The sequence below is a fragment of the Falco peregrinus genome, chromosome 7 (genome assembly GCF_023634155.1).
Source record: "Falco peregrinus isolate bFalPer1 chromosome 7, bFalPer1.pri, whole genome shotgun sequence".
Taxonomy (NCBI): domain Eukaryota; kingdom Metazoa; phylum Chordata; class Aves; order Falconiformes; family Falconidae; genus Falco; species Falco peregrinus.
This window is the reverse complement of record NC_073727.1, coordinates 38,886,753-38,913,926: the sequence shown is the minus strand read 5'-3', so window position 1 is coordinate 38,913,926 and position 27,174 is coordinate 38,886,753. Positions and strand designations below refer to the sequence as shown.

Sequence of the window (27,174 nt, the reverse complement as noted above, 5' to 3'; positions counted from 1 at the left end):
ATCTGTCGTCTTTTCATATGTACGCTTTCATGGTGACAGTATTCTAGGTGTGGCATATTGAAACATGGACTCTGAGTGCGGATCAAAGGCTCTTTATTAAAATCAAGCAAGCCTTTTATACATTTACAGCGGGCCAACGTATCAGCTCAGAACATGAGCAAATAAAATCCAAATAAAGCTGAAACCAGGACATATGTACTAACACTTAATGAGAACTGGACCTGGGAGAAGCACATAGTTTCAACTTTGAGCCATTTTCTCTCCTCAGAAATTATGAGAAACACAGTAGCTCTTTTACTCTATTGTAGACAGAGCAATTTAGCAACTCCCTTATCTACAAGGCCACAAGTTCTGCTAACAATTCCATATCTTAAACTTCTTGCTCCCATAGCTTCCTTCCAACGACCATAACTATGTCTTTTTCCCAAGGTTGGTTTTTGTTCACTGATGCTGTCGAGCTGGTGCGAGAAATGCCCACATCTCCCCCTTCCTTATATATAAAAAAGGCTTGTATCAATGCTCTATCTATTAGAGTTTGCACACATTTCAACACACATGGAATACAGATCAGAAAACATATAAAAATGAATAAGCATCCTACACCTATTTGTAATGAGCTTTTTATCCATGCAGTTAAGTCTAATCTACCAAAAAGATTTCCGAAAATGTTAAAACTATCACTTTGTTCTAGTTTCTGTACTCCTTCTTGCAAGTTTTCAATACTTTTGTGAATAGATTCAGAATGATCAGACATATTCATACAACAAAGCCCATCAAAATCCTGACAACAATGACCTTGCGCTAACAATAAAAAATCTATTGTGGCTCTATTCTGCAGCGTAGCGTGCCTTATTGAATCAACATCTAGCAATAGTCCACTCGGGGCCAATGAAGTTGTGTTAGTTTGTTTCGCAAGCCAGCAGCCAAGCTTATTCAAAATGTTTAGCACTTTCACTGTTCCTATTCCTGGAGCCAATATAGATGCTGCTATGATTTTACTAGAGCTCCAAAACTCTAGATTATTCTTACAATCAGTTTGAAAGGCATGTGTAGCACGTTCTTGGCGGCGTAACTTATGAGTTATAATCATGGATGTATTGGGTGTTAACAAAGTTAACCTTCCAATGCTACATGGTACTCCTTTTGCATGGGAGGGAATGCCAGGCCATGCGCGATCTCCACAAATTCGAAATAATCCTGCGGGCAGTTTAAGTGATTGATTGCTAGACTTTGATATGTTGGGATAATTACACCAAGCGCTAGCATTTCTATATGCGGGTATGGTAGCATTTAGCCACTGAATTGTTTTTAGATCATCTTTGCCCATGTAGTTGAAGTATACACAATAATCCATTTTTACAGATCCTAATATGCCCAGTTCCTGTGGTTTAATCCCACCATATGCTAAATATGGAACCCAACCATCCCAGCTGTTAACCACATCACCAAAACTCTGAATTATGATCTGTTTATCTCAGGGGATGGGCCAATCATCAACGGGTTGTCCAACCAGACAGGTTGTAAAAGGATTTTCTGGAGAAGCGGTTGATAGACATAATGTGTCCTGTCCCATGTGATTGGCTAAGGTTACCCAAATGTTGGTTTTGGGTTGAGGTGGGATCCATATTGATGCAGTTGTCGTCATGGCACAGACAGTGGTGATGACTGAGATAACGATGGTTTGATCCATCAAGCACGTACCCATCTTGGGCCAGAACCTGTGGAAACACAAGCATATCCGCTACCCCAAGTTATTAACAGAAAATGTCCTTCCCATTGATTTGTCTGTAAATTTTTTACTATGACTTGGGCTTTCTTATTAGATTCTGAAGTATTATGTAAGCCAAAATGGTGTTGTATAGGAGGTTCATACTCCGTCCAATGATTTAAAAAAGTCAAAACATAACAGGCTTTAGCTATATGCTCTTGTGGGCTTAACCCTAAATTCCCCGTTTTTTGTTTTTGTAGCATAGTTTTAAGAGTGCTATTTGTGCATTCGATAATGGCTTGGCCCGTGGGAGAATGTGGAATGCCTGTGATATGCTGAATTCCCCACTGTTGAAAAAATGTCTGTGTCTTAGGCACTATATAGCCTGGGCCATCATCTGTTTTTATAGTTTTTGGAGCTCCCAGGGTGACAAAGGCCATAATAAAATGTCAGCAAACATCTTTTGCTTTTTCACCTGAGTGTACTGATGTATAAACACTAGATGAAAAAGTGTCAGTAGAAACATGTACTTATTTGTAGTTGCCAAATTCTGGTATATGAGTAACATCTGCCTGCCAAATTTCAAGTGACAAAAGACCTTGAGGATTAGTTCCAATCGACGGTGCAGGCACAACTTGTTGACAATCGGGACACAACTGTATAATTTGCCTTGCTTTGTCTTGATCAGTTGAAATGTATGTTGCAGTGCTTTTGCATTTTGATGATAAAATTCATGGGATAAATGAGCTTGTGCAAAATGATCAGGTAAGACCGTGATACCTGCAAGCCTGTCTGCTTGTGTGTTTCCCTCACTTGTGGGTCCAGGTAGGGAGGTATGTGAGCATGTGTTGTATAAAATATGGATGTGGTCGTCAATCCAGGAGCCACTTGAGCTCCCAGAGAAGAGCAAATAAGGTTTCATGTGAGACTTCCTTCAAAAAGGAGCGTTCTAGCCTAGAAACAAGGCCTGCCACATAGGCAGAGTCTGTGATAATGTTTATTGGGGTAGTCCATAATTTGAAAACACAGACTACTGCAGAGAGTTCTACTACCTGAGGTGTTCCTGTGACGACATGTATGTTACTTTTCCAGTTTCCTTCGCCATCTCTCCAAATTATTACTGCTCAGCCTGTTTTGCCAGACCCATCAGTGAATACTGTAGGGGCATCAGCTATTGGTGTGATAGCTAATTGTGAAGTAGGTAAAAGGGAAAGAGAGTGTAGGGATTGTATAATTTTGTGTCCTGGGAAATGAATACTTACCTGTCCTGTAAAATCCGCTAGAGCACACTGAAAACCAAAAGACTGATGAGTTAAAAAAGTTAGCTGTTTTGTATCAAAAGGCAAATAGATAATGTTAGGTTCAACACCATCTAAGGTTAATAAACGCTCTCTTCTTTTCTGGATAAACATAGCTATCATTTCAATAGCTGCAGTAACTGTTTTTCCAAAATTATGTGGTAAAAACATCCATGCCAGGATAATCAACGGTATATGTCTTGTGGAACCCACGGTGCTAAGAGGCCATAGGGTTGAAAAGTTGAATAAAAAATGAAAAGGCTGACAGGGTGGTCCGTTTTTTGCCTGTGGGTGACTTGACCTGCTAATTTTACAACCACTTTATTGAGGGCAGTTTTTGCAGAGGGGGTAAGCGTTTGAGGAGACGTGAAGTCTGGATCTCCTTCCAATAGTTTAAAGAGGGGATGGAGTTCTTCAGTAGAGATCCCTAAGAGAGGATGGACCCAATTTGTGGTCCCTAACAGTTTTTGTAAATCTTTCAGAGTCTTCAGTTCTGTTTGCAAGGTGATACGTTGAGGTTGGATGTTTTGTTCTGATATTTTCCATCCTAAATATTGCCAAGGTGGGGTTTCTTGTATTTTTTCTTCTGCAATTTTTGGTCCTGCTGTTGAGACTGCTTGGACTACTTGCAGTTTCACTTCTTGGGCTGTCTGTTTTGATTCTGCAGCAATTAAGATGTCATCCATATAATGGTAGATTAAAACATTTTCAAAACACTCTTGTATTGGGCTTAAAACTGCTGCTACAAATTGTTGACATAACATAGGACTGTTTTTCATGCCTTGTGGTAACACCTTCTAACGGTATCTTTTATGCAGCTCTGCAGCATTAATAGAAGGTACAGAGAAGGCAAATTGCGGTGCATCTTGTGGAGCAAGAGGTATCGTGAAGAAACAGTTTTTTAGATCAATAACTATGAGAGTTCAAGTTTGTGGTAACATTGTTGGTGAGGGGAGCACAGGTTGTAGTGCTCCTATATCTTCAGTGACCTCATTTATTTTTCTTAGATCATGTAAAGGCCTCCAAGAATTATTTTTCTTCTGAATCACAGACAGGTGTGTTCCACGGGCTAGTTGTGTGCACTATGTGACCAGCTTCTAGTTGTTCATCCACCAGTTTGTGTAGGTGCAGCAGTTTTTCTTTTGGGAGGGGCCACTGATCTACCCACACGGGTTCATTTGTTTTCCAGGTTGATGGTGGGACCTGCTGCAAGATAGTGGCCCCTAGAAAAAATGCATACTTAAATGCATACCCTATTGGCTTAAACAGTCTCTGTCCCATAGGGTAGGAGAGCCAGGCAACACACAGGGCCTGATTAAAGCAGATCTTCCTTCTGGTCCGATAATAGCAACAAGCACTTCACTCTGTTTTGGAGAAGTTTGACCACCAATTCCTGATAAGGAAGCATGAGCTTCTATTAAAGGCCAGTGACTGGGCCATTGTGAAGGAGAAATGACTGTGACATCTGCTCCACTATCAATGATTCCTTGCATAGTAATTCTTGTCTTTCCTGATTGTGAAGTGCAGGACATTTGGGTCGATCCATAGTTAGTTGTTGAGTCCAGTAAATTTCTTGCACCCCTGTAGATCCAAAACAGCCTGAACCCCATGCTACACAGGCGGCATTCAGTGATTCGGGTAGAAAGTGTACCAATTGTGTGTTTTGGCTTCCTGCTGGTATAGTACATGGTGGCATTGGAGTCCACGCCATTATTTTAATTTCTCCTTCATAATCAGCGTCTATGACCCCTGGGAGCACAAAAAGGCCTCTCAATGTTGTACAGACTAGTCCAAGTAACAATGCTGCCTATCCATGACCGAGTGGACCGTACATACCAGTTGGAATAAGCACAACTGATGTCTCTTGAATTATTGTTTCTGCTGAGGTGGCCAGGTCCACTCCACTCACACTGCAGCTCCGTGGGGGGGACATTTGGAGGGGTGATTTGTTGTCATTGCATGACCCCTTGTGGTGCTTCGCTTGGGGTTTCCCAGTAAGGTCAAAGACTGGCCGTCCCTGTCAAATTTTGATCGACATTGATTGGCATAATGACGCCCTTTACAACAGTGTGGGCAGATTCCAGGTGTTCCCCCTTTATTATTTACTTCTACTTTTGGACAGTCCTTTCGTAGATGGCCGTAGTGACCACAAGAAAAGCATTGCCGTGACTTAACTGACAATGCTACAAAAGCTTCCACAATCAGAGACAAATTGTCTTGTCTAGACCCAGTATTCATACAAGCATTCAACATATCATCAATGCTAGAATTCCTTACAAGTTGTAATACTTTCTGACAGGCAGGGCTGGCATTTTCAATAGCAAGTTGTTTAAAAACATATTCACGTGCTTTCTCACTATCGGTCTGCTTTTCCAAAACCTCGTTAAGTCGGTCTAAAAATTTCATAAATGGTTCATTTGCTTCTTGTTTAATTTGGACAAAAGACTGCCTCTGTTTACCAGCTTCAGGGACAGTTTTCAAAGCACAGAGTGCCAGTTGTTTAACTTGCTGCAAACCTGCCTGGCAAATCCTAGCTTGTGCAGCGTTGGTGCTATATCAGCTTGCCCTAGTAATACATCGACATTGACCATTCGCAATGGGTCGCACACTCCCAGCACTGAGTTCTCAGTAGCTTGGATGCCTGCAAGCTCCCCCATTTTTGACTCCCACATAGTGTATTGCTTGTCTGTCATTATCAAGCGAAACAACGTTTTAAAATCATTAGGCGTGAAGGCATGAATATCACAGAGACTCTATTAAATGGGTTGTATAAGGAGCCCTGAGTCCATGGTCCGTCACTGTTTGCCTGATATCTTTGATAAAAGCATACAAGAGAGCTTCCCGTCGTGGGTCTTGGTCAGGTATATACACCACAAGGAAAGCATGCAGCATGCCTGTATCTGCCACTTGCCTTGCTTCCCCTTTTACAGCTGCCCATTTATCATGACGGTCTGGAGCAGGGGTCCTCAAACTACGGCCCACGGGCTGGATACAGCCCCCCAAGGTCCTCAATCCGCCCCCTGGTATTTACAGACACACCACCCTCCCCAGCCCCCCCACCCCCGCCGGGGGTTGGGGGGGGGGGAAACCAAGCAGCCGCAGATGGCTGCCTGCCACTGCATCCGCGCGCCGGCCCCCTGGTTAAACAGTTTGAGGAGCCCTGATCTGGAGGATATAAATCAGGCTCCTTCTCTGAATCAATAAGCCCTGGGTCAAAAGGGTTATCCAGGTCATCATTATCAGGTGACAGAGCCACAAGAGCAGTAACAGCAGGTTTAGTTTGTGGGTTTATGGCAGGGTCTGCCAAAGGGGGGGGGGTGGGGGGGTGGTAGTGAAGGAGCCAAAGATGTTGCTTCTGCTTCCTTTGCTTGTGAGCCAACATGAGCTTTTAAAGTTTCAAAAATAATTCACCAAGGACTCAACAAAGTAGCTGCTACCTTATCATTTTTTGTAGCACAGTCCCATAGATGGATGCCTATTTTGTCCCAAATCTCCGGAGTATAAATGTTAGTGGTATTAACGGATGGGTCAGCTTTTGATGCCCATAGAAGAGCACGTTTCAGTTCTTCCTCATCTACATTCTTCCCATGCTTCTTAAGAATGTTAGTAAAAACTTGTAAACCAGTTCTTTGCTCTTTTGTTAAAGCAGTCCCCATAGTTCTGAGCTGCTTACCTTCATCCTGCGATGGGCAGTTGACGTGCTGGATGCGCTTCCTTTCAGCATGTAGCCCCGTAGTTCGGCTGAGCTATGCCGCCGGGTTGACAGCTAGTTGATTGCGGGCCTCGCTTTGGGCACCATTTGTGGTGTATTGAAACACGGATTCCGAGTGCGGATCGAGGGCTCTATTAAAATCAAGCAAGCCTTTTATACCTTTACAGCGGGCAGATGTATCAGCTTGTAGCTGTGCTCAGTGACTTTCCACTGTAGCTTTTTCTCTATTGCAGACACAGCAACTTAGCAACTCCCTTATCTACAAGGCCACAAGTTCTGCTAACAACTCTGTATCTTAAACTTTCACTTCTCGTTCCCATGGCTTCCTTCCAACGAGCATAACTGTGTCTTTTTCCCCAAGGTCAGTTTTCACTCACTGATGCTGTCAAGCTGGTGTGAGAAATACCCACATCTAGGTAGTTCTTTATCTTAAAATACTTAAAAACTGAGTTCCCCTCAATACTAAGATAAATCAGACCATTTCTTTATACCCAGAAATCTTTTTGATTTTTCTGTGAGGTTTTTTGTTTACTTGTTTTATTCAAAGCAGACTTTTTCAGTGCTAGTTAAAAAAAGCACAAAATTAACAGCTTTCCAGGTTTAACAGAACAGGCTAAGGATGAGTAGGAAATTAGTTTTGGCAGCATGCTGAGATGAATTGGTAACTTGTATTTTGTTCCCTTTTTCTCTGGAAAAACTCCATTGCTGAGGCTGGAGGTAGAATGCTAGCTGTTAAGCATTTTGTTGTCTTCTAGAGAACTCACAGACCAGGTCGTGTTTTTCTAAAAAAGCCTGAATTTTTATAGTCAAGCCTGGGCTCTGACACAAATTTTTTGGGCCAATTGCAGATATTTTTGATAAAATCACGTAGCTAACTTTCAATCTACAAGAATAGTTGAAGAAACTATCATATTAATTTACTGGTATTATATTAGTCCATGCATGTGATGCTCTGTCTTAATGGATTTGCCAGAGCTTTTAACACATGTGCACTCAAACATCTGTGGAGATCAATGTCATACTATCTTCAGAAGATCGATCTGAACTGCTACAGTGTTTTGAATCAACCTGTTTTGCTTGGGTACTGAGCTGCTTCAGTCTCATGTAATAAGGCTTATTGGTTTTCAAAGGCAATACTAGTAGGAAGAGTACTAGCACTGTAGTAGAAATTTCTGTGGATGCGTTTTGGGGAAAGGATATGGAATAATAATAGACAGTATTTTGTCAGAATGCTCTCACTCTCAAGCAATCAAGTTGTTACAGGCTTAGAAACAAAATAAAACTTGCTGGGTTTTCACAGGCAGTAGTGTTGCTTGGAATTCAGAGATAGAACTTAATCTGTTGTTTGGGAGTGTTTTACAACTGGATAATTAGAATACATTCATATGTTTTTAACTGTCATTCCCCTGCCCACCCCCCCACCCCCCTCCCAAGTTGGATTTCTGGAAACGGGATCTATTTTGAAAGAATAACTAGATTTGTTTAATGGTCATTCCCCTAAAAGCCCGTTTATGGTACTATTTGATTTTATGCTATATGACTAATATTTCCCCCTCCCTCTATTTGTAGATCATCCAACAATACTAAAGGTTGATGATAGGCAACGGCTTGCTAGAGAACGGAGAGAAGAACGAGAAAAACAGCTAGGTAAGGCCTATTCTATGTTAAATTTTTTTTTTTGTTTTCATTCATGGACTATCATCTGCATACAGTGTTTTTGCCAATTTGTTTTCAGGAGCATTCAGCGAACTGATTGTGCTAGATATGCTGTCACATCTTTAAAGTAAATCTTTTAATTCGTGCACATCTTGGGATTCATCATCTTTTAATACCTATAATACTTTTGTGAGTCTGAATGAAAAATGGGTTGATTTCTGAAACCCTGTAAGGAAGCTTCACTGATGAAAATGGAATTTTGAAGATATAGAATATTTTACCAATTAAGATTAGACTACTTGATATGTTGAATGTCCTTTATTGCCGTAAAATAGAATAGCAGAACATGTTGCCAATGTATGGTTTGAATTTTTCTGTATAAACTTGGGGTTCCTTACGTAAAACCCTTAGCAGGTGTCAAGTAGATGTGCTCAATGTCTTACAAAATATCACATGGGCATGAGCATGTATAACAAACACTGTTCAAGTGAATAGTGAAGGTTACTTAACAAGCAGCTAGTGATGGGCACTATAGAGTGTGGCGGTGAGAGAATTATAGAACAATGTGAAGCCAAATTGATGGCTTTTTGGAAAATGTATGTTTGGCTGCCACAACATTCTTTGGCAGTTGGGAGGTTGGGAAACACAAGTATTTCCTCTTATTTTTTTACCTGTTCATCGTGATTTTTTTGGATGCTGCATTGTTCTTATGGCTGGAGAACCAGAAGTTCTTTATTTCCATTTCCTAGCTTCCATAAGTTTATAGAACTATATCATGACTCCAACTAGACTTATGCTGCTTTTTCTAACCCAGAGAGCCATGAATTATTGCCGTCTAGGTCTTAATAGGATTAATATCCTTTCTTCTTTACAGTACCTTATAACATTGTACTAGCCATGCCTGAATCACCAGGGTTTTTTTTAAGGGGTAAAGGAAAGCTTTGGGTTTGGCTTGTTCAAAGGGATAACATGACAGGATGTTCTCCAGTCCCTAAAAAGCTGCTCCTGGAGTTGGAGTTGATTGTATGCATGGCCTTAATTTCTTCGGGTTCTAGAGCAAATGGAGGTTACTGGCCCATTTTAATTACTTTGTCATAATTACACCTTTGTGTCTTGGATTTATTGTTTTTTCAGGTTCAGTCCTTGTGTAGTAACAATGCTTTACTCAAGTGCAGAGTCTTTAAGTCTTCCTGAATTTTGATTTTTCTAGCTGTTGATAAATGAATGTCTGTTACTGGAAGGACATGACTTCTGTTGAGAAAAGTGTAATTTTTTTATGACCTATTTTTAAAGTGACATCAAACCATAGGGGTTTTTTTTCTAAGTTGACAAGGAATCCTTCATTCCTAAATGGAGGAGTTCTGCACATCCCCGTGATGTATGAGTGTATTGTGTGTTCTTGCATGAAGAATTATTTTGAACTAACAAGAAAATTGAAAGTCGCATTGTACTTTCATTTCTATATTTGTCTGCTAACATTATGATTTAGGAGCTGTCTCTTGAGATTTGTGTTCCAGTACAGCAAGGCAATTATTTTTACAATGCATGCAAGCTTCATGTTATTTTTAGTGCAGAACCTAGATAATCAGTCACTCATGTCATGTGAACCATAGCAAAACCCATGCCTAAGCTGTCTATCTTAAACATCAAGTTGTATAATGTTGTTACATAAATGTGTCTTGCTGAAAATTAGAGTTGGATTTTGTTAATACTGGAATGTCAGCCATGTGACAGTAAAGCAACTAAAGGAAGGATTGTTTTTCTTTTTTTTTTTTTTTTTTTTAATAGAATTAAGCTGGATTTAAACTTATTTCCTCTCCTTTTGATTCAGGGGATCTGTCAAGTTTAGCAAAGGCTTCTTTTTAAGCAGAAGTTGAGAATTGCAGTGATACCTCAAGTGAAGTTATTCCCTGCTCCCAGAAAAAAGACAGTGTTCTGTAAATGTAGAGCTGGTAGTAATCTTTAGCAATTTCATTTTGTACTTTCAGCAGCTTGAAATGCAGGAGGTCACATACATCTTTTAATGAAATTTGTTTGACCCATCTGTTGAGATCATGCAAAGTACCAGTTTAGTAACAATTATGTTTATTGGGCAATATTCTGCTATTACAGGAGGGTTGATTTGAGATTATTTTTTTTCCCCAGTTTTGTTTACTCTCAAGCTTTAATTTTTTTCCAGGTTCCACTGTGCTGTGATAGATGTGGCTTTCAGTGCGGTATAATGGGTCGGTCGGTATGTGCTTGGCACTCTTGAGGATTTGCTTGCACCTGGCAGTGGTATTTTAGCAGCTTTATTCTACTTAGCACACTTGGGTGTCTACCTCTTGTCTTTTCAATGAGACTTTAGGGAATGGGAAATATGAGTGCATATTGTCTCGGTATCTGCTGTTTCTTGAGGATTATGTTATGCTGCCTAATTGAAAAGAATAAAAAGACTTCTACAAAAATGCCCCTTTCACCTTTATATATTCATGTCTAGTTTTGGAACTCTCTTTAGAAAACATAGAAGGCACACAGAGACACGTATGTTATCTTGGCTGTTCATCCCATCAAAAAGAAAGGATTTTTTTTTAGTTCCTTCACTGTAGGAAAGGCTTTGCTTTTGAAACGCCATCCCAACCCTTCTGAAAGATGAATTTTTGGCTTTTTTCTGTGCAACTCATGTTTTCCATAAGTTGTGCTGATTTGGGGGTTTTAGCTTTCTTAGACTTGCCTTTTCATGTGGGCAAAGATAAAGGAATTACTTGGCAGCCATGCTTCAAGGTTTTTATTCCTCTGACCATTTGGTAATGTGTGTATTACTTGTTGATATGCACATTCAGACCTTTGAAGGATTATTAGGGTAATCTTTGCTTGATTCTATAAATAATGCTTTTCAGTGTGTCACTTGCTCATTGGTTTTTGTTTCGTGCTGTTTCTGCTAGTGCTCTTCCCACAGTGCCTTTACATGAAGCGATCATCTGTCCTTTAAAATACAAGTGTCAGATACCTCTGCATGAGACCAACTCTCTTGGGTCATGCAAGACAGGGATCCCAAGAGAGGCAGTGGTAGGTGAGGGTGATAGCTGTCAGATGGGGCTGTTCTCAGAGGACAGGGTGAAGGGAGCTGTCACACTTCTCCTGGCTCCAGCCTGGCACTATGGCTCCTTTGCATGCACCAGGCTGACTGGCACTGGAGGCTGTGTGAGACACACGTGTCAGAACTGAGTTGTTTAGGAAGGCAGACATGGTAGATAGTCTGGTCAAACTGGAAAAGTTTAATAAAAGCTACTGCTTTTTCAGGACGGGCCTTCACCCTTAACTCTGCTGTACTGATTGTATCTGTACTGGAAAACTGAACAGTACTGAAGAGCATTCCCTAGGGGTGAAACTAAACTGGTCTTGCCTTTAAACTGTTATAATGGATCCTGGCAGGGTTTTGACACCAGCTGACTAGCTGTCTCCTTGCTGATTCCCAGACAAGGTTTGGGAATTGGCAGGCAAGGCCCATGGGCTTTTTCTCATGCATTGATGGAATACTGTCGCCACTCTGGAGGGCAGTTTAGTAGTACAGGTGAAAGTTGTTCCATGCCAGTTGGTCTCTGAGCATGTTCCATTTATTAGCATAAACCTGGTTTCTCTGTAACTGGCATGAAAAATCAAAATGTGTTTTTCAACAGGGAAATTTATTGGGATTTTAAAATAGGTAACATTCTGATAGCCTTAGGGAGTGGCCTAGCAAAGTGGTAGAGTTGAGAATTTCTTCGTTTTACTTTGCAGTGTTTGAGTCCCATATTCTTGAGAAAATCATTTTAAGTCTTACATCTGTGCATGTTTTATCTACACTAATCCTGCTTGAAGACTGACCTTTTTTTAACCACAATTATGATCCTGACAAGGACACATGGCTCATTTAGTTTCTGGCATTGAGGACAAAAGATGGTAATCCTGCCATCTGACTTAACACATCTCCTTAAATGAAAAGTTATTAATCTTAGGTTTTAGAATATGTCTACATTTCAGGTTGGCTAAATCCATTAACTTCCTAATATTTACACTGCATAAGCATTAAAATAATATTTTAAAGATCACCTTGATACGTATTCCTCCCTCATTTGAAAGCAATCATTGGCAAAATATCACACTAATAAAAATTACTCATTTTTTCTGTTACTGAATTCCTTCTGGGTTATTCTATTCTCTGGCAGTTGGGGACAGAACTTTATCCAACATTTCCACAGTCAGAAACCCCACTGAAACTGGGAATCAGCGACCTTAGCATATGAATAGTTTTGGGATGTCCTCAGAGGACTTGAGTGTCAGAAGGGTTTATAGGAAAAGAAAAGAATTTTTAAGGAAGATTAGTTTAAAAAGTTCTGTGCTGAATGTCCCTCAGAGCATGGCTACTGGGGAAAGGTTAGCTTAGAGATTCTAATGTTAACTTCAGCTTTAATTACAACTCTGAAGTTCACTTTCTAATTCAGTCAGCCAGCCATTTCTGTGGAACATCCCCATTTTTAGGTATGGTTAAAGCATCACTGATCCATTTTTCTACTAATGCAGTGAGGAGGAAATCACAGTCTCAGACAGTACAGAGCTGGCAGTGAGGAAAGGTGAAATGGCGGTCAGAGGAGAGAGCTATTGCTGAGGTCAGTGCTGTAAAATCAGAAGAGGGAGAGGCTGAAAAGATTGACAAAGGCTTAATAGGATCTTTACTCAGGTAAGCTGTCCATCCAGGGTGGATGCATAAAGCAGACTAAGGAAGTGTGGTGCTAGACTGATCTGCCTTCATATAGGCAGTAAACCAGAATGGAAAGGACTAAAATGAAGAGACAGCAGAAGAGACAGCAAAAGAGGAGCTGAGGGGACATCCCTTGCTTCACATGGATGAACAGAAAATAGAGGCTTTGACACTTGATGCATGCTCCACCTTCCCTCACAGCCTAAAACCCTTGCAAAGAATGGTACTCTGTGTGTGTGCATGACTGTGGAAATTTAGCTTCTTTCCCCAAAAGAAACATGCATGGTTTGCAGTTAACATCTCCCGCATTAAATCAGTTAATTCTAGTGTAAAATTGATTGGCTTCAAGTCTTGTGTGTGCCTTAATATTGGAATGTTTCTTGATTGGCCTTGGTATTTTGGTGTTACTCACTTCAGAGGGGCCAGAAATATAGCCTTAGTTATGTTGCTTTGTAATGTAATCCAGCATTACTAGTTTGCTAACAAACAGAAGGTATTAACAGCATGTCCCAGGTTCACTTTCTACTCTTGTTTTTATGCTCTCATTTTGTGTCTTTATATCACATGACTGTTCAAATTCATAGATTGTACTAAGTAATGAGGTAGAGCACAGATCAGGCTGTGACTTATCTTTGTATCTTCCAGCTTTAATGTAAATGTTCTTATGCCATTTAAGCTTTCAGCATGCAGGTACTGTTTGCACAGTGACCAAGCTTTCTTCGACTTTCATGCACGTTGTCAGTCAATATGTGGAATTACAAGGGAGAGAAGTATCGTGAAGTTGTTAAGTCCCAGCCCCAAGAAAAAGCCTTTTTGTTGGACCGTACCTGTAGTGGAGTCCAGAATTGGCTCAGCACCAGGCATAGCTCTTAGCTTAGTTTCTGGAGGAGCCATCATAAAAGTGGGTATTTCCCCTTCCCGCATCCTGCAAATCAGCCACTCTTTCAAGTTGATTGGACCTTTTAGAGGTGTCTTCTGTTTCCTCTAGGCTCATCTTCTGATTCCTTCTGTTAGCAAGGCATCTGATGTATGTGTCTGTATGAACCATACTTTGCTGTGCTTTCAGAAGCACACCTGTGTTTTGAATAGGGCTTAATACCCCTAATTTTTACCTCGGAGTAGGCTTTTTTAACCCTTGAGTAAACTTTGATTTTTAACTCTAGAATATAATTTGTTAATTTCTGTCTGGTGTAGCAGGAAAAAAAGTTCCTGTAAATTCATGAATAGGGACATGAGAATGAAATAAAAAGATGTTACTTTAAACTTTTTATTTTCCTGAAGATACCATCATATATCTAAGGATGCTAACTCATGTCACTGTATATGTATACCTTATAGATGGCAAAAACTGAGCCCTTAAGTTCATGCAATAACGTAGTGTATATAGGAAGCAGTAGACAAAGCAGATATTCTCCTTTGAGTGTCTCTAATAAGAGAAAACGTAGGCATTGATATTGTAAAAAAAAACCCAAAACATTAAAATTTAAAAGCAGGAAAGACTATTTCCCCATCTGAAGAAAAAGTTAAATTAATGGAAATAAATATTACACTTTGTCTCAGAAAACAGATATATCACAAATCATGCTTTTATATACTAGTTAAATACTTGATCCAAGCATAAAATTAGTAGCTTCCTCATGTTAACAGATGGGTGTGTATTTTCTGTTGCCTTTTGCTTGTAACTTAAAGATGATAGAAAAAGATAGCTTTTATATTTGTTTGAAATGAGATCTATTTATTTTGTTATAATTTATTCCAGCCTAACACTTCCTTTTGCCTTGGTTAATCTGTCACTAATGTATGTTTCTGTTGTTGAGTTGTCTCCTTATCACAAAAGTATGATTTTGTCATCTCTGAGGAGCAGAAAGCTGAAGATTAGTGTTCTATCCAGAGGTTCAACATTCTGATTTTCTTCCCAGCAGGGAGAATGTATGTGAAAGTTAACTCTTTTACATACCAAAACAAACATATTTTCAGCCTTTCTCTTCCTGAATTTAATCTTGAAAGTTCAGATATACTATTTGCATTACTCTTTGTAAATGACATGACAGGGTGAAGCCTGTGGAAGTCGCCACAAATAATGCCCCAAGAAGGTCTAACCGTTTATATTAATGCCAGAAGCAGCAAACTATCTCTATGTCTTTTATAGGCAAATTAATATTGCAGTGACATCAGATACGGAAGTTGTTGGATATTTATTCTTTGCTTTTCTTAATTTCTCATAACCTTCAGAAAGTGCTTTATTTTCCGTAAAGAACCAAAGAGCCTTTTCATGCCAGGTTGCTATTGTAATTAGATTCCAGGCACAAAAGATCCAGTTGATCTCAGGATCTGTGGAAGTCTTCTGGCTCGCAGCAGAAGTGTCTTGTCTTGATATGATCATTAGAGTCTGCGCGTAAGTGACTGCTGAGTAAAAGCCAACATGCTGCAGCTAGATGAATTTCATGAGATATGTGCTACGAAGCTCCTTATTTGCTCTTAGCGTTTTCATAGATAATGGATGTTTTAAAACTTCTCAAAATGATTTGGTTGAACTCTAGTTTCAAGCAACTACACTGTTTGGGTTACTTGGTGTGTTCAGGGTCTATGTAACAGGGAATGTGCAGTGTTTGGTTTTTGTTTGTTTGTTTGTTTTAATTCATTTGTATAGCACCATGGTGACAGGATGTTGTAAGTCTGGAGCATTTCCTATGTGAAGGTGAGTAACTTAGATTGCAAACATATGATGTTGCATGAGGGAACAATCTAGTTCCATTCTTGAATGGTTAGGTAGGGAAGCTAAAGCTTGTAACAAAGATCAATAAAATTATGCAAATCCTGCATGCAGTAAATGAAATGGACCCCCGATTTCCTTTTAAGAGGAGGTTAGGGAATTATTCTAATTTTTTTTCAAGATCTCTTTCTGTGACATCTACAGATAAACAATAAATACTGGAAATTAAGACTAATTGTAATAGTTTGTGCATGTTAGAATAAATTAAGTCCATAAAATTATAGACTTTGTTAAGTATTACAAGCTCAGCATCTGTATGTATCTGTGCAATGCTGTCTGCGGAACTGAAACAAACCTTCTGAACGTTTCTGTATCAGAAGTGAAACATATCAGTAGACTCAAATAGGAAACAATTCTGATGGTAAGAACTAGCAGGAAAAGCTTCACAGGAAGTAGTGATGGAGAAAGAATAGAAGGAGAGAGTAATATCTTATGCTCCAGGAATGTCGTTTAACAGTTATTTAACACTAATAATTTTTTTTATTAGTTACAATTTATTATAATTAACTAAAATTGTGTGGCTTGGCCTAGTGGATGGTGTCCCTACCCGTGGCAGGGCGGTTGGGACTAGGTGAGCTTCCAAGTCCCTTCTAACCCAAACCATTCAATGATTCTATGATTACTACAGTCTAGCACTAATGAATAATTATTTGAGGAAGAAGAGGAACATGATAACCTAGTGTTGAAATGGGAAAAATGATTCAAATATCATGTTGTTCACAGGGTATTATTAGTTGGGTTCTGTTCAAATTTGGTTTTATGAAGTAAAATATTTTACCTGTTCTGTAAGTGTCTCTTTCCTTCCTTTTGACTCCTCATGAGTAATAGGCATGATTTCCCAGCCTCAATGAGCCTTCTGTGAAACTTCTGTCTTCAGACAGGTGTCCAGTATACAGTAATTTCTCCTGTTGATGGAAGAGAAAGAATTAATTTTTGGAGAAAATATATCCTAAGCTAGGAGTATGATTGTCAGAGAAACAGAAATGTGATATTGCTCCAAACAGAATTGCAGAGGTCTTTGAAAATGAGACAAAAACTTTTGAATGTAATGTGTCAGCCAGCACTTTGGTCATGAAGCATCACCCAAATAGGTAAAAGTTAATATGTTTGCGTGTTTTGAATAGGAGGATCTGAAGTGGTCCTGTCCTGTAATAATAAAGTGTTAAATTTATCTGACATTTTCATCAGAGATTCAGGAGAAAGGAGGAGTTAACATGAAATTTTTGCAATGCAGAATTCAAAGATTAATGATACTCTTTTTCCCTTTAAGTGTAGCTACTTTAGAAATGTCTTTTGCCAGCTTTTAGATGGTATTAAAGATAGTAAGTTTTTTTGTTTGTTTGTTTGTTTGTTTTTTAAAAAAAGCAGCTCGTTGAATTTAACTGGGTTGCTGCTTTTGGAGAATGTTTTCCTCATTTGCTGAAGAAAACATGGTAAATGCATGTTGAATAAGTGAAAAGAACAGTATAGCTCACTAATGTGGCTGCCTGTTTTTGGGCTGTCCCTATTCTGCAATCCAGCTATGCAGAAGCTAATAGGAAGAGCAAGCTTTTGCAAAAATCACAACCTTTCTGGTGACAGGCTGACACTGGTTCTGCCCAAGGCATTGGTTAGTGAAGTTGGATACTTAAGCAGAAGGCAAAAAAGGGGGACAGCACCTCAGAGGTGGTGAGTCTTACGTTTCAGTTGTTCAGGATGTAACCGGAATTGTTGAAAAAGGTGAGCTCAGGCTGAGCCCTTTGCTCAGTCTCCCCTGGACATGGGCAGCAGAAAGACAGCACTGTGAGGGGTCACGTAGTTCCAGAAGGGTGGACCGTACCGAGTCATCTCTCTGACCATCCGTTCTCTTGGTGAGCTATTGGCTCTCGAGAAGGGGCAGCAGATGCATGTTTCTGGTTTACAAATTAATCTTGTGTTTGGAACACCAATTTTGGCTCTATTTGTTATGTTGTAAGTCTTTAATACAGAAGGAGGAGCCTTTGCAGATTTCAGTTGGCCTGGAAGCTGCTTTTTCTGCCATATTCTATTTTCTGCCTTAGTCTGCAGTTTACATTTCTCAAAGTCACTTAACTAAATTAGCATAGAAAAGTATTTCTGTAAACCTTCCACTGGCTCTTGCATTACTATTTCACACTTGTAGGTGTCACTTCTCACAGCTATTGTTACTAATTATCTAAGTAACTGTACTGTTTCTTGTTGCTGTAATTACTCTAGCTATGATTGTTAAATTCCCTGCAAACATCTTGCTGAACTTTCACCCACCTTGCCAAGAGGGTGTCTTATGATAGTGTGTAGCTGCTGAACAAACATCTCTCTGCTAGTTTGTATCCCACAGCAAAGCTAAAGGTGCTGTCTGCTTTTCTCAGAAAAAGTATTTGGCATCTGAAATGGTAGAGAGCTGCGTTCTTGAGCTGGTCTGTTCAGGATAGGGATTTTTTGAGAGATTGCATATAGGTTTAGAGTGTACTTTAAATTCTTTATTAGGTGAGGTGGGATTTGTTTGAGTAGGTAGGGAAGTGAAGAGCAATTTCATGAAGATGAGTCGTAGAGTTCTAAGAACTGATGCAATGTCTGCTCTGAACATCTACCAGCAATTGGGGTTTTTTGGTTTTGATACGTTGTGTCAACAACACTACAAACATCTTGGCTAATTGAAGGCTGAAGTTGCTGTTCTAGAGTATGTTATTATAACAATCAATAGACTTTCTTTTTTTCTTTTTCTTTCTTTTCCCTTCCCCCCCTTCCCCCCTTTTTTCTTTCTTTTTCTTTCTTTCTTTTCTTTCTCTTTCTTTCTTTTTTCTCTCTTTCTCTTTCTTTCTTTTTTCTCTCTTTCTCTTTCTTTCTTTTGTTTTTTTCTTTTGGTTTTTTCTTTCGGTTTTTTTTCCCCTGGTTGAATTAAAAACCCAGTCTCAGTCTTAGGTAGAGAACTTCCTTACATTGCTGGCCTTGGAAACTGAAAATCCTTTAGGCGCTTTGTTGTGCTGGTTCCCTGTTGCTGCTGTGTTATCAATGAGCTCCTTCTGTGTATGGTTTTGTAATGTGGTTCTCAGTGATGTTTGTCTTGTGACTGTCACGTGCATCTCTTCCTGCACTCCCATCTGTCAGTTCATGAAGATCCAGAGGTATCAAATGTCCAGAATTTATAAAAAGCAAGTAACAAGGTTTTTTTAGAACACAAAAATTTCTGGGACCTGAAGCTTTCAAGACAGCGACGGGGAGAGGTCCAGAGTATCGTATGTAAGTGGTTTCATATGGACCGTTTGAGCCCGTGTTCCAGATAGTACCTTGGTGACAGTTCAGACCCTGATGGGGAGTCTGATTTGTCTTGATTAGCACTTCTGAAACATGTTTTTCAGAGCTGTGCAGCAGTGAAGTTATATGACAAATTAAAGTTCACCTTTAGACTGACTATTTTGGTGGGTAACTTGTTTGTTTCTGGTCAGCTGTGAGTACAGTTAGCAGTCCAGGTGCTAGAATTTGTCATCCCAACCACTTCAATCAAAAAAATCTGTATTGATCACTACAGCTATATAGTGGTGATAGTTTTATCTTTCTTTTTATTATCTATCTTTTTATGGTAAAAGATGGCAGAGAATTATCATGGTTTGTGTAACAAGTGTGGTCACATACATTTGACTTCAGTATTTAGGTATTTTAAACTAATAAAAAACTTTTTTCCACATAGAAACTATATGCTCAAATAATTTAACTATTCCTGGTGGTAATTCATAGTAAGTAAATTGAAATTAAATGAAATGAATGTATGACCAGGGTACACAATGTTTTAGTACATAAGGAGAGATTAGGATATTATGTATGTCCTCTTAAGAAGATGAGTTCATTAGTTTTTCCATTTAGCTTGGTTATTCAAATTGTATTAAATGATTCGTCACATGTAGCATGTTAATACTTTTATTTTTGATTTTTCACAGCTGCAAGAGAATCAGTCTGGTTAGAAAGAGAAGAGAGAGCCCGGCAACATTACGAAAAACACCTAGAGGAACGCAGAAAGAAGCTAGAAGAGCAGAGATTAAAGGAAGAGAGAAGGCGAGCTGCTGTAGAGGAAAAGCGAAGGCAGAGAATAGAAGAAGATAAGGTAAGAATGAAAGTAATGAAAACACTTTTCAGCTTGCTTTTACCATAAGATATGGTACTACTGAACTTCTTTAAGAGCTGAAGGAAAGAATGCAACATAAGCCATGGTCAGTATGAGAGTGTATGAAAGGATTTTAAGAAAAGGATTTTGCTTGCACAGATACTGCTTCTTGAAGTGCACTTTATGAATCAAATGCAGCTAAGTTGAGCATGTCTAGCTTACAGTGTATGGCACTGCACAAACTCTTGCAGAAAAATAAAAATCGGGTTGGTTTTGTATGGTTATCTGTTAATTCTTAGCTACTCAGTATAACAGTAGAGAAATATTAGGTGCCCTAACAAATCCTTTAAGAAAGTGTGTAATAAAATATGCTTATGGCTGATTTGTCTTGGTTAAGCTGGCACACAGTGTGATCCTACGTAAATCAGCTCATCCTTGGTTGGGTGTTTTTTGTTTGTTTCCTATCTCTCCCACTAGTATTTAGTAGGTGGGAGATACAAGGTGGGCAGTAGCCCTAAGGTGTGTTTGTGTAGTGGCTGCCATAACAGAGCCACTTTTTTCTGTGCATTTCTGCAGTTCTCCAACAGATCTTACCTTTTCAAAATTACAGTTAAAATATTAACTTATTTATGGCTTAATTGCTGCTTAATCCTGTTGTAGCGTGTGTCTTCGTGGGCAGCACATAAACTTGAATACAGCTCCAAGATGCCTGCTAGGTGTTGTCCACGTGTAGCAGGGTTTGTTGAGAAGATTAAGTTAAAAAACCCAATAGTATCCAAATGTATTATCCTGTTGCACTTAAGGAACGACATGAAGCTGTTGTACGTCGCACAATTGAAAGAAGCCAGAAGCCAAAACAAAAGCAAAACAGGTGGTCCTGGGGAGGAGCACTACATAACCGCATTAATAACACAGGTAAAGAGGGAGACTTGGTTTGCTAGCCAGTCTTCCAGCCCTGCCAGTTAACTGAAATTTACTTTGCTTCTGTTAAAACAATTCAGTGTATGCTGGTTTGAATTCTTTGCTTTTGATCTTCTCATTGCTAGCAATGGCATGTTTCTGACATTTTTGTGTGGCAAAAAGTTAACAAGGAGAAATCTGAACAGAAGTTAAAACTTGTTTCAGGGGTTGAGTAATTATGTAACTCCTATCTTGCTACAGCTTCTCGCTTCTGCCGCTTTGCTGTTGTTTCTGTATGTGTGGGTGTGCTTGTGCTGTGTCAATGTTGTGATATGAGCTACAGTGTGCAAATAGTAAATATCATGGCTCAAAAAACAGGTCTAGTGGAAATGACCAAATACTGAGAATAAAACAGACACGAGGAAGAAAAATGGTTCTTTGTAATAAGCTATCTGTACCTTGTACAGATATTTTGGGAGCTAGAAGTCCCTTCTTTCCCCTAGAAAAACTTAGAGATGGGCAAATTAAGTTTAAGAGAATTTTAGCTATATGCTTTTTACTTCAATTATCTTCTCTAACTTAATCTGCCAATCATTAATGTGTATATGCCCTGTGTAATATGACTGAAACCCAAAAAAGAGAACTTGTCCTTTATTTCTTTCACCAGAAGCTGGTACTCAGAATTCTTCTCTCCCTACTTTAATGTATACATTTCAATTTGTCCAGCCTTTCATCAAGGAGGAAAAAAACATTAAGAAAAGAATGCTCTGAAATCTTTGTTATATATAAGTTCAATAAACAGTTATTTTTCATAAAAGGTTATTTTTTTGCATAACTCTGTATAACTTACTTGATTTTTATTTTCTTTACTGTGAAAAATCATTGTCTTGCATTCTGTCCCTAGGTTATTTTTTTGAATCATCATTCACCTTTCTCGATTTAGCAGGCCTGGAGCACCACTTCAGATCTCTGGGTGGTGCTAGAAAACCTGGTACATAATTGCTGTGGTTTGTTGATTCCTTTACCCATAGCTAGTTCTCAGGAAATGAGATCATCAGTAACTAAACCACCCTCATGTAGTTGCAATGCATGCTTAACATCATGCTGATAGATTAGAACTGTTGTTAGTACCAGATTTTTTCATTATTACTTATTTTTACTATGGAGAGTTACTACTGGCTGACTCTAAAGATTTGGCACAATTCACTGAAATGAACCATAATATTCTGTCAACTGAAATTCAAGGAGACCCAATTCGAATATTTTGGTCTTTTCTAAAACCCTTTTGGCATACTACATATACACAGGATTTATAATTATTTTGCACATGAACACAGAGATATAACCAGTTGCACTGGCTGATGTGTTGCTTGTGGATATTTTAATATTTTTTTTTAGGAAAATGAATTTGGCATGTTCTACATTTATTGCCAACACTTACACACAAATCCTCATGCTGAATTTCCTTCATTTAAATAACGTTAATAGACACAAGACAAACGTTGGCATACCAAATACAAAAGGTGACTTTTCATATTGTCATTTGGCATTGTCCGAAAGCTGGTTTATGCAGTACGTCCTTTATGCCAACTGTAGAAACTTTTTGGCTCTACTGATATCCTACACATTTTCTCAGCTATAGATTAAATATAATAAATCAAAAGCCCCATCCCATTCGCACAAATACTGTTCTGACAAAGATCTGTGCATATGAAGCCTGAGTATCCTCTCTCCAGTACTGAGTCGCACACAGCGCTCTTCAGTATACCCCATAGATAAATGTGGGATAATCTTGCTAGCCTACAGAGGCCTTGTTCTTGTCTATAATGTTTAGATTTTTCCTTTAAAAACCCACTTCTGAATTTTATCCCCCTTCCAATACCCAGTTTGCTGATTCTGTACCCTCACTGGGTCATTCTAACGTTAGGCAAAGTGAGCAAATAATCACATGGGGTAGAGGAGAATCTTTCTTCGTTCCAACCAGTTATAGTGAATCCTATACAGTTTATAGATCTGGGGAGAGTAAAGGTACCTTTTGTGTACTGTATTTCTATAAAATATTTTTTGCACACAGTGAGTGTACTTTAATCCACTAGGTCAGAACAGGTAAATAGAATGTTGGTGTACTTGTCATAAATAAAAAACTGAAGATAATATTTCAGCAACATCCTTCATGTTGTCAGTGTCCTGAGTTTGTATCTGCTTCCAAAATGGTATGTGGACATATTTTTGCACACACAGAATATGAATCAGCAGAGCATTTAGGCATATGGTCAAACCTCATTGCATTTGAGCATGGTTGAATGCTTTGCTGAGTAGTGCTGAGGTTCAGTACATGCTAAAATGTAAGCAAGCAGAATTGACTCTCCCAGCACCTTCTGAATGTCAAATTTCCAAATGGAAATTTGCAGTGGAGGACATGTAGGTGATGCCTGTAGCTTTTTTTTTTTTTTTTTTTTTTTGAGACAACAAAAAGCATATCAACAGCCTGTTCAGCTCATTCCTGTTCTTCTGCCATTGCTAGCAGACGTTGCCATTCACGTGACACACATGTACAAAGTGTGTGTGACCTGTATTGAAATAACCATCACAGCCTCAGTAGGGTGCAGACGCTGCCTCTGCAGCAGTTGTGCAGGCAAATGATGCAATATTGCTCTAAAATGTACACAACTTAAAAGCAAAATAAAACCTTTTAGTATTGCATTGCATACATTCCAGGCATGTGCATTGAAAGCAGTGTAGCCTTCCACAGAGATTAATTTTCTTTATCTGCTAAGCTGTGTGCTGTTTTCGATTGACTAACTACAACTTCATTCACAGCAGGTAGAAAATGACTGCGGTGGGAAGTTTAGCACTTATACATAACTATGGGATTTTTAACTAAATCTTTTAATTCCTTTTGTGCTTACTCTTGCTTCCCTTGTGCACTAATCTTCCTTTAATCTTTTAGCATTATATTATCATGATATTGACCACCTGCCTAGTAACAGTGCCCTGTCAAATGTCACATTTTATTCAGGTGCTAACGGTTATTTTAATTAATAACCTCACATTTCCCATCATGTTGGTCCTTCCCTGAAGCTTTCTACTGTAAGTCATGAGTAAGGTTTTTCTAAGTATATTGAAAGGAACAAGGAAATATCATCTTGTCTACTAGTACCCACTACAGATCCTCCATTAAATCCTTGGATTTCAACCTGATCAAATGATAATCAATAACAGTCAATAAACAGAGTATTTTAAACATTAAACTTAAATGGTTTTGTGCCCAGTCTTTGAGTCAACTGTACAAAGTCTGCTGAGATTTCCATTCTATTTTGAAAGTTCTTTGTGGTAGAGCAGGAGTGACCTAGTCATGTTTTCCTCCTCCCGCTAGTGAGCTAGGAACTTGCACTACTGCATGTAGGCTGTCAATTAGCATTATCTCCATTTGTTTTAGATCCAGACAGGCGGTCTGTTTCAACAATGAACCTTTCGAAACATGTTGATCCAGTCATTAACAAGCGGCTCTCCTCCTCATCTGCAACATTACTAAATTCTCCAGACAGAGGTACAGTTTCAAAGAAAAAAAAAGGAAAAAAAAAAAAGCAAGAAAGAATGTTCTATATTGATGTATTACTTTGCACATAAAACAAGCTTCTGAAGTCATTTTCTGTGCTTCATCTAAGTGGGAGTGAAAAGACTTCAAATGTGAAAAGTAAATGGTTGAACATTTTTTCCTGTGAGAAGAAATACGTATTTCTTGTTTTTTAAAACAAGAGAACTTACCTAAACAATTTTCCTTTAGCAAATGATAAAAGCAGTGCTTCTGTCAGGTTTTTAGTAAATGAGGTACAACTATTGAAAGAATACATTGCTCCATAGTGCATGCAATCATGTGTGACTTTTTATTTGCATTAGGCCATTTGTCATTATTTTGCTTTCCTTTCTTCTTTGGTAGTAGTTCTTGAATATCTAAGAACATGTTGCATGAAGCTTTTTTTATTACCATTTCTGGTTATTTTTATTGAAGAGGTATGGGTGCTTTTCATATAGTCTGTTTATTGACTTTTTGTGTCCAGTTACTTTTCAAAGATTGCTTTATTTCAGCGTATGTTTTTGATGTTTGCAACTCTACACAACTGATAAACCATCAAGCTTTAAAAAATTAACATAGCTGAATTGCTGCCTCTGTTCTGAGGATTTATGAGATTGAAGTATTGAGCTTAAAGGAGTTTTATAAAATAATGTCTCTTGTATGTCTCGTGCAAAGACCTTTACAGAAAAGGACTTGGTAGGGTTGGGTTTTTTTGTCCTCTACTGAGAATGAGAGGTTATGTCCCATTTCAATCCAGACAAATGCATGCTTTAAAAGCCAATTTTTAGAATGTAATTTTGGTTGTGTTGCAAAACTGATTGGTAGATATCATTATTTTATAACTTAACCAAGTGCCATGTTTTAATGTGCATGCTTGTATGCGTGTATCTGGTTGACTTGGTGAGCCATGTAGAATCTGGTAACTTGCATAAAATACAACATCATATTAGGAAATAACCTATTACAAAACTCCATATTTTTTTGTTCTAAATGTTGAAATTCAGTCAGTTTTGATTTTATTAGCTTTTCAGGTGTATATATATTTTTTTCCAATGCTTGCTGTTGTATGCCAGGGGATACTTCCTTGACGAAAGATCCTGTGGGGACAGGGGGAGGCATTAAATATGAAGGGTAGTCTCTTGTGGACTGTAACTCATTGTGTTATAGTTTTTGCCATGAATTTCAAATTCAGCAGTTAGACTGAATAGTAGGCAGTCTAGCAGTGGGGGAAGGGAAGGAATATGGAAGTGATGGCCACATGTAAAAAATTTTAAAAGTTGAGGCATTCTTAAGAGCACAGAACTCTTCAGAAGTCTTTTGTGTCTTTGAGTCCATGAAAGGCAAATCCAAACACTGTAAATACCCTCTTTCCTGTGCAAAGTCATATACCTAAACCTAGTTGAACATCTATCTGGAGAAGTGCCACTGGCCTCTCCGGTGGCCTCCACATCTTAAGGCAAGTGCTTAAAGGAAAGCTCTGTCTGCTCCCCATTTCACCTTCCAGAGGGCACCCGAACACACTTTGCCTGTAGTGCATACTCCCACCTGCAAAACAGTGAGCTGGAGATGAGGATGATAAGCTTACCCTAAGTGGCTTATAGCTGTCATCAAGAACACGTCTTCTGTTAAGCAGCGCTTCTTTTCCATTTGAAGGACAGGATATTTTTTTTATTGGGGGGGGGCTGGGGTGGGGTGGGGGTTGGCCCAGCAAAAGACAGAAGTTTTCATTTACTAATTGCCCAAAAGACTGGTTAATTCCTTTCTAAGTATAGTATTGCTCTTTATGCCAGTTTTACCACGGGGCAGTTAGGCTTCTCAATATACTTTTATGTTAGTGGTACAAGTCTGAGTAGCTGTAACAAAACATGAATACGTACATTCATGTGGAGAAAGTTGCTGTTGACCAATAAATTTGGTAATTGTGCTCTTTAAGGAAAGCTTAGCAACTAGATAATACTTTAGATAAGGTATGAATTACACACTATTAGTTTTCAGAAGGAAAACTCGTACCATAGCTGTCTTCCTTCTCATCTCTGCAGTGCTTTTTCTTTCAAACAGGTGGTGGTCTCAACCACTGCATCACCTTTTTCTGCCACCTTTATAGAAGAAATTCAGGGGCTCCAGTATTGTTTCATGTTGAAAGAGAATCTAAGCATAGAGTAGATTTTTTCCCCATCTGCTCACCATGTTTGTGGCTCTGTATGAGCAGCCACCACTATTATCAGTGAGAGTCTCCTTCATGGTCCTCATCAGGAGGCCTGTTAAATACCTGCTTCCCACTTGTTCCTAGAACTAGTCAGATGCTGCTGTTTGCTCACTTGCAATTCACTCTGCCGCAGCTAAGACAACTTTCCAGTGTTCATTTTGTATATCCTGAAGACAAATACAGATTACTTTAATCAATTCACGGTTGTCAGCTCCCTCGGACTTTGTGTGTTTTTCAGTTACAAGTTAGGCTATAAAGATCTTTGATCTGTTTAAACTAACCTGCTTGTAGCTGGGGATAGAGGTACTTGCTTGCACCAGCAACCTTATCATGAATGTGCTTCCTGTGTGGAAAAAAGGCACAAACAGCCCTAAGAGCGATAGCTTAACATAGGGTGAGAACAAAAAATACTTTTTCCCCTTATGTGTCTGTTGCTTTGAAGGACTGAATATTGAAAACATCACCCTAAGTTGTTAAAAACAGTAAGAGCAAAAAAACCCCACACCTGGCCTCATTGTCTTGAAGTTG

The 27,174-nt window shown here is 38.9% G+C and overlaps 2 protein-coding genes across 9 annotated transcripts in view; one reads left to right on the top strand and one right to left on the bottom strand.

Moving 5' to 3' along the window:
- The window catches only part of MAP7 (microtubule associated protein 7), a 127,302-nt gene that overhangs the window by 72,702 nt on the left and 27,426 nt on the right, over positions 1 to 27,174 (top strand). For 6 of the 8 annotated variants that reach the window (XM_055810382.1, XM_055810381.1, XM_055810380.1 and 3 more), the window contains 5 exons: positions 8,288 to 8,365; positions 19,800 to 19,963; positions 20,767 to 20,878; positions 21,768 to 21,854; positions 24,303 to 24,413. In XM_055810382.1, coding sequence (XP_055666357.1) covers positions 8,288 to 8,365; positions 19,800 to 19,963; positions 20,767 to 20,878; positions 21,768 to 21,854; positions 24,303 to 24,413 — 552 coding nt within the window. The remainder of the gene's footprint in view (positions 1 to 8,287; positions 8,366 to 19,799; positions 19,964 to 20,766; positions 20,879 to 21,767; positions 21,855 to 24,302; positions 24,414 to 27,174) is intronic. The other 2 variants (XM_055810384.1, XM_055810383.1) reach the window with 1 other exon arrangement.
- On the bottom strand, positions 140 to 6,910 carry LOC114014028 (uncharacterized). Its single transcript, XM_027796292.2, has 2 exons — positions 6,680 to 6,910; positions 140 to 1,718 (listed from the first exon to the last, which is right to left on the bottom strand). The coding sequence occupies exon 2, from the start codon at positions 1,352 to 1,354 to the stop codon at positions 371 to 373; it is 984 nt and encodes a 327-aa protein (XP_027652093.1). The 5' UTR covers positions 1,355 to 1,718; positions 6,680 to 6,910; the 3' UTR covers positions 140 to 370.

What these genes read in the sequence shown, in the direction of transcription:
- LOC114014028 (XM_027796292.2), bottom strand. Translation starts at nt 1,354, where the DNA reads ATGGATTATTGTGTATACTTCAACTACATGGGCAAAGATGATCTAAAA.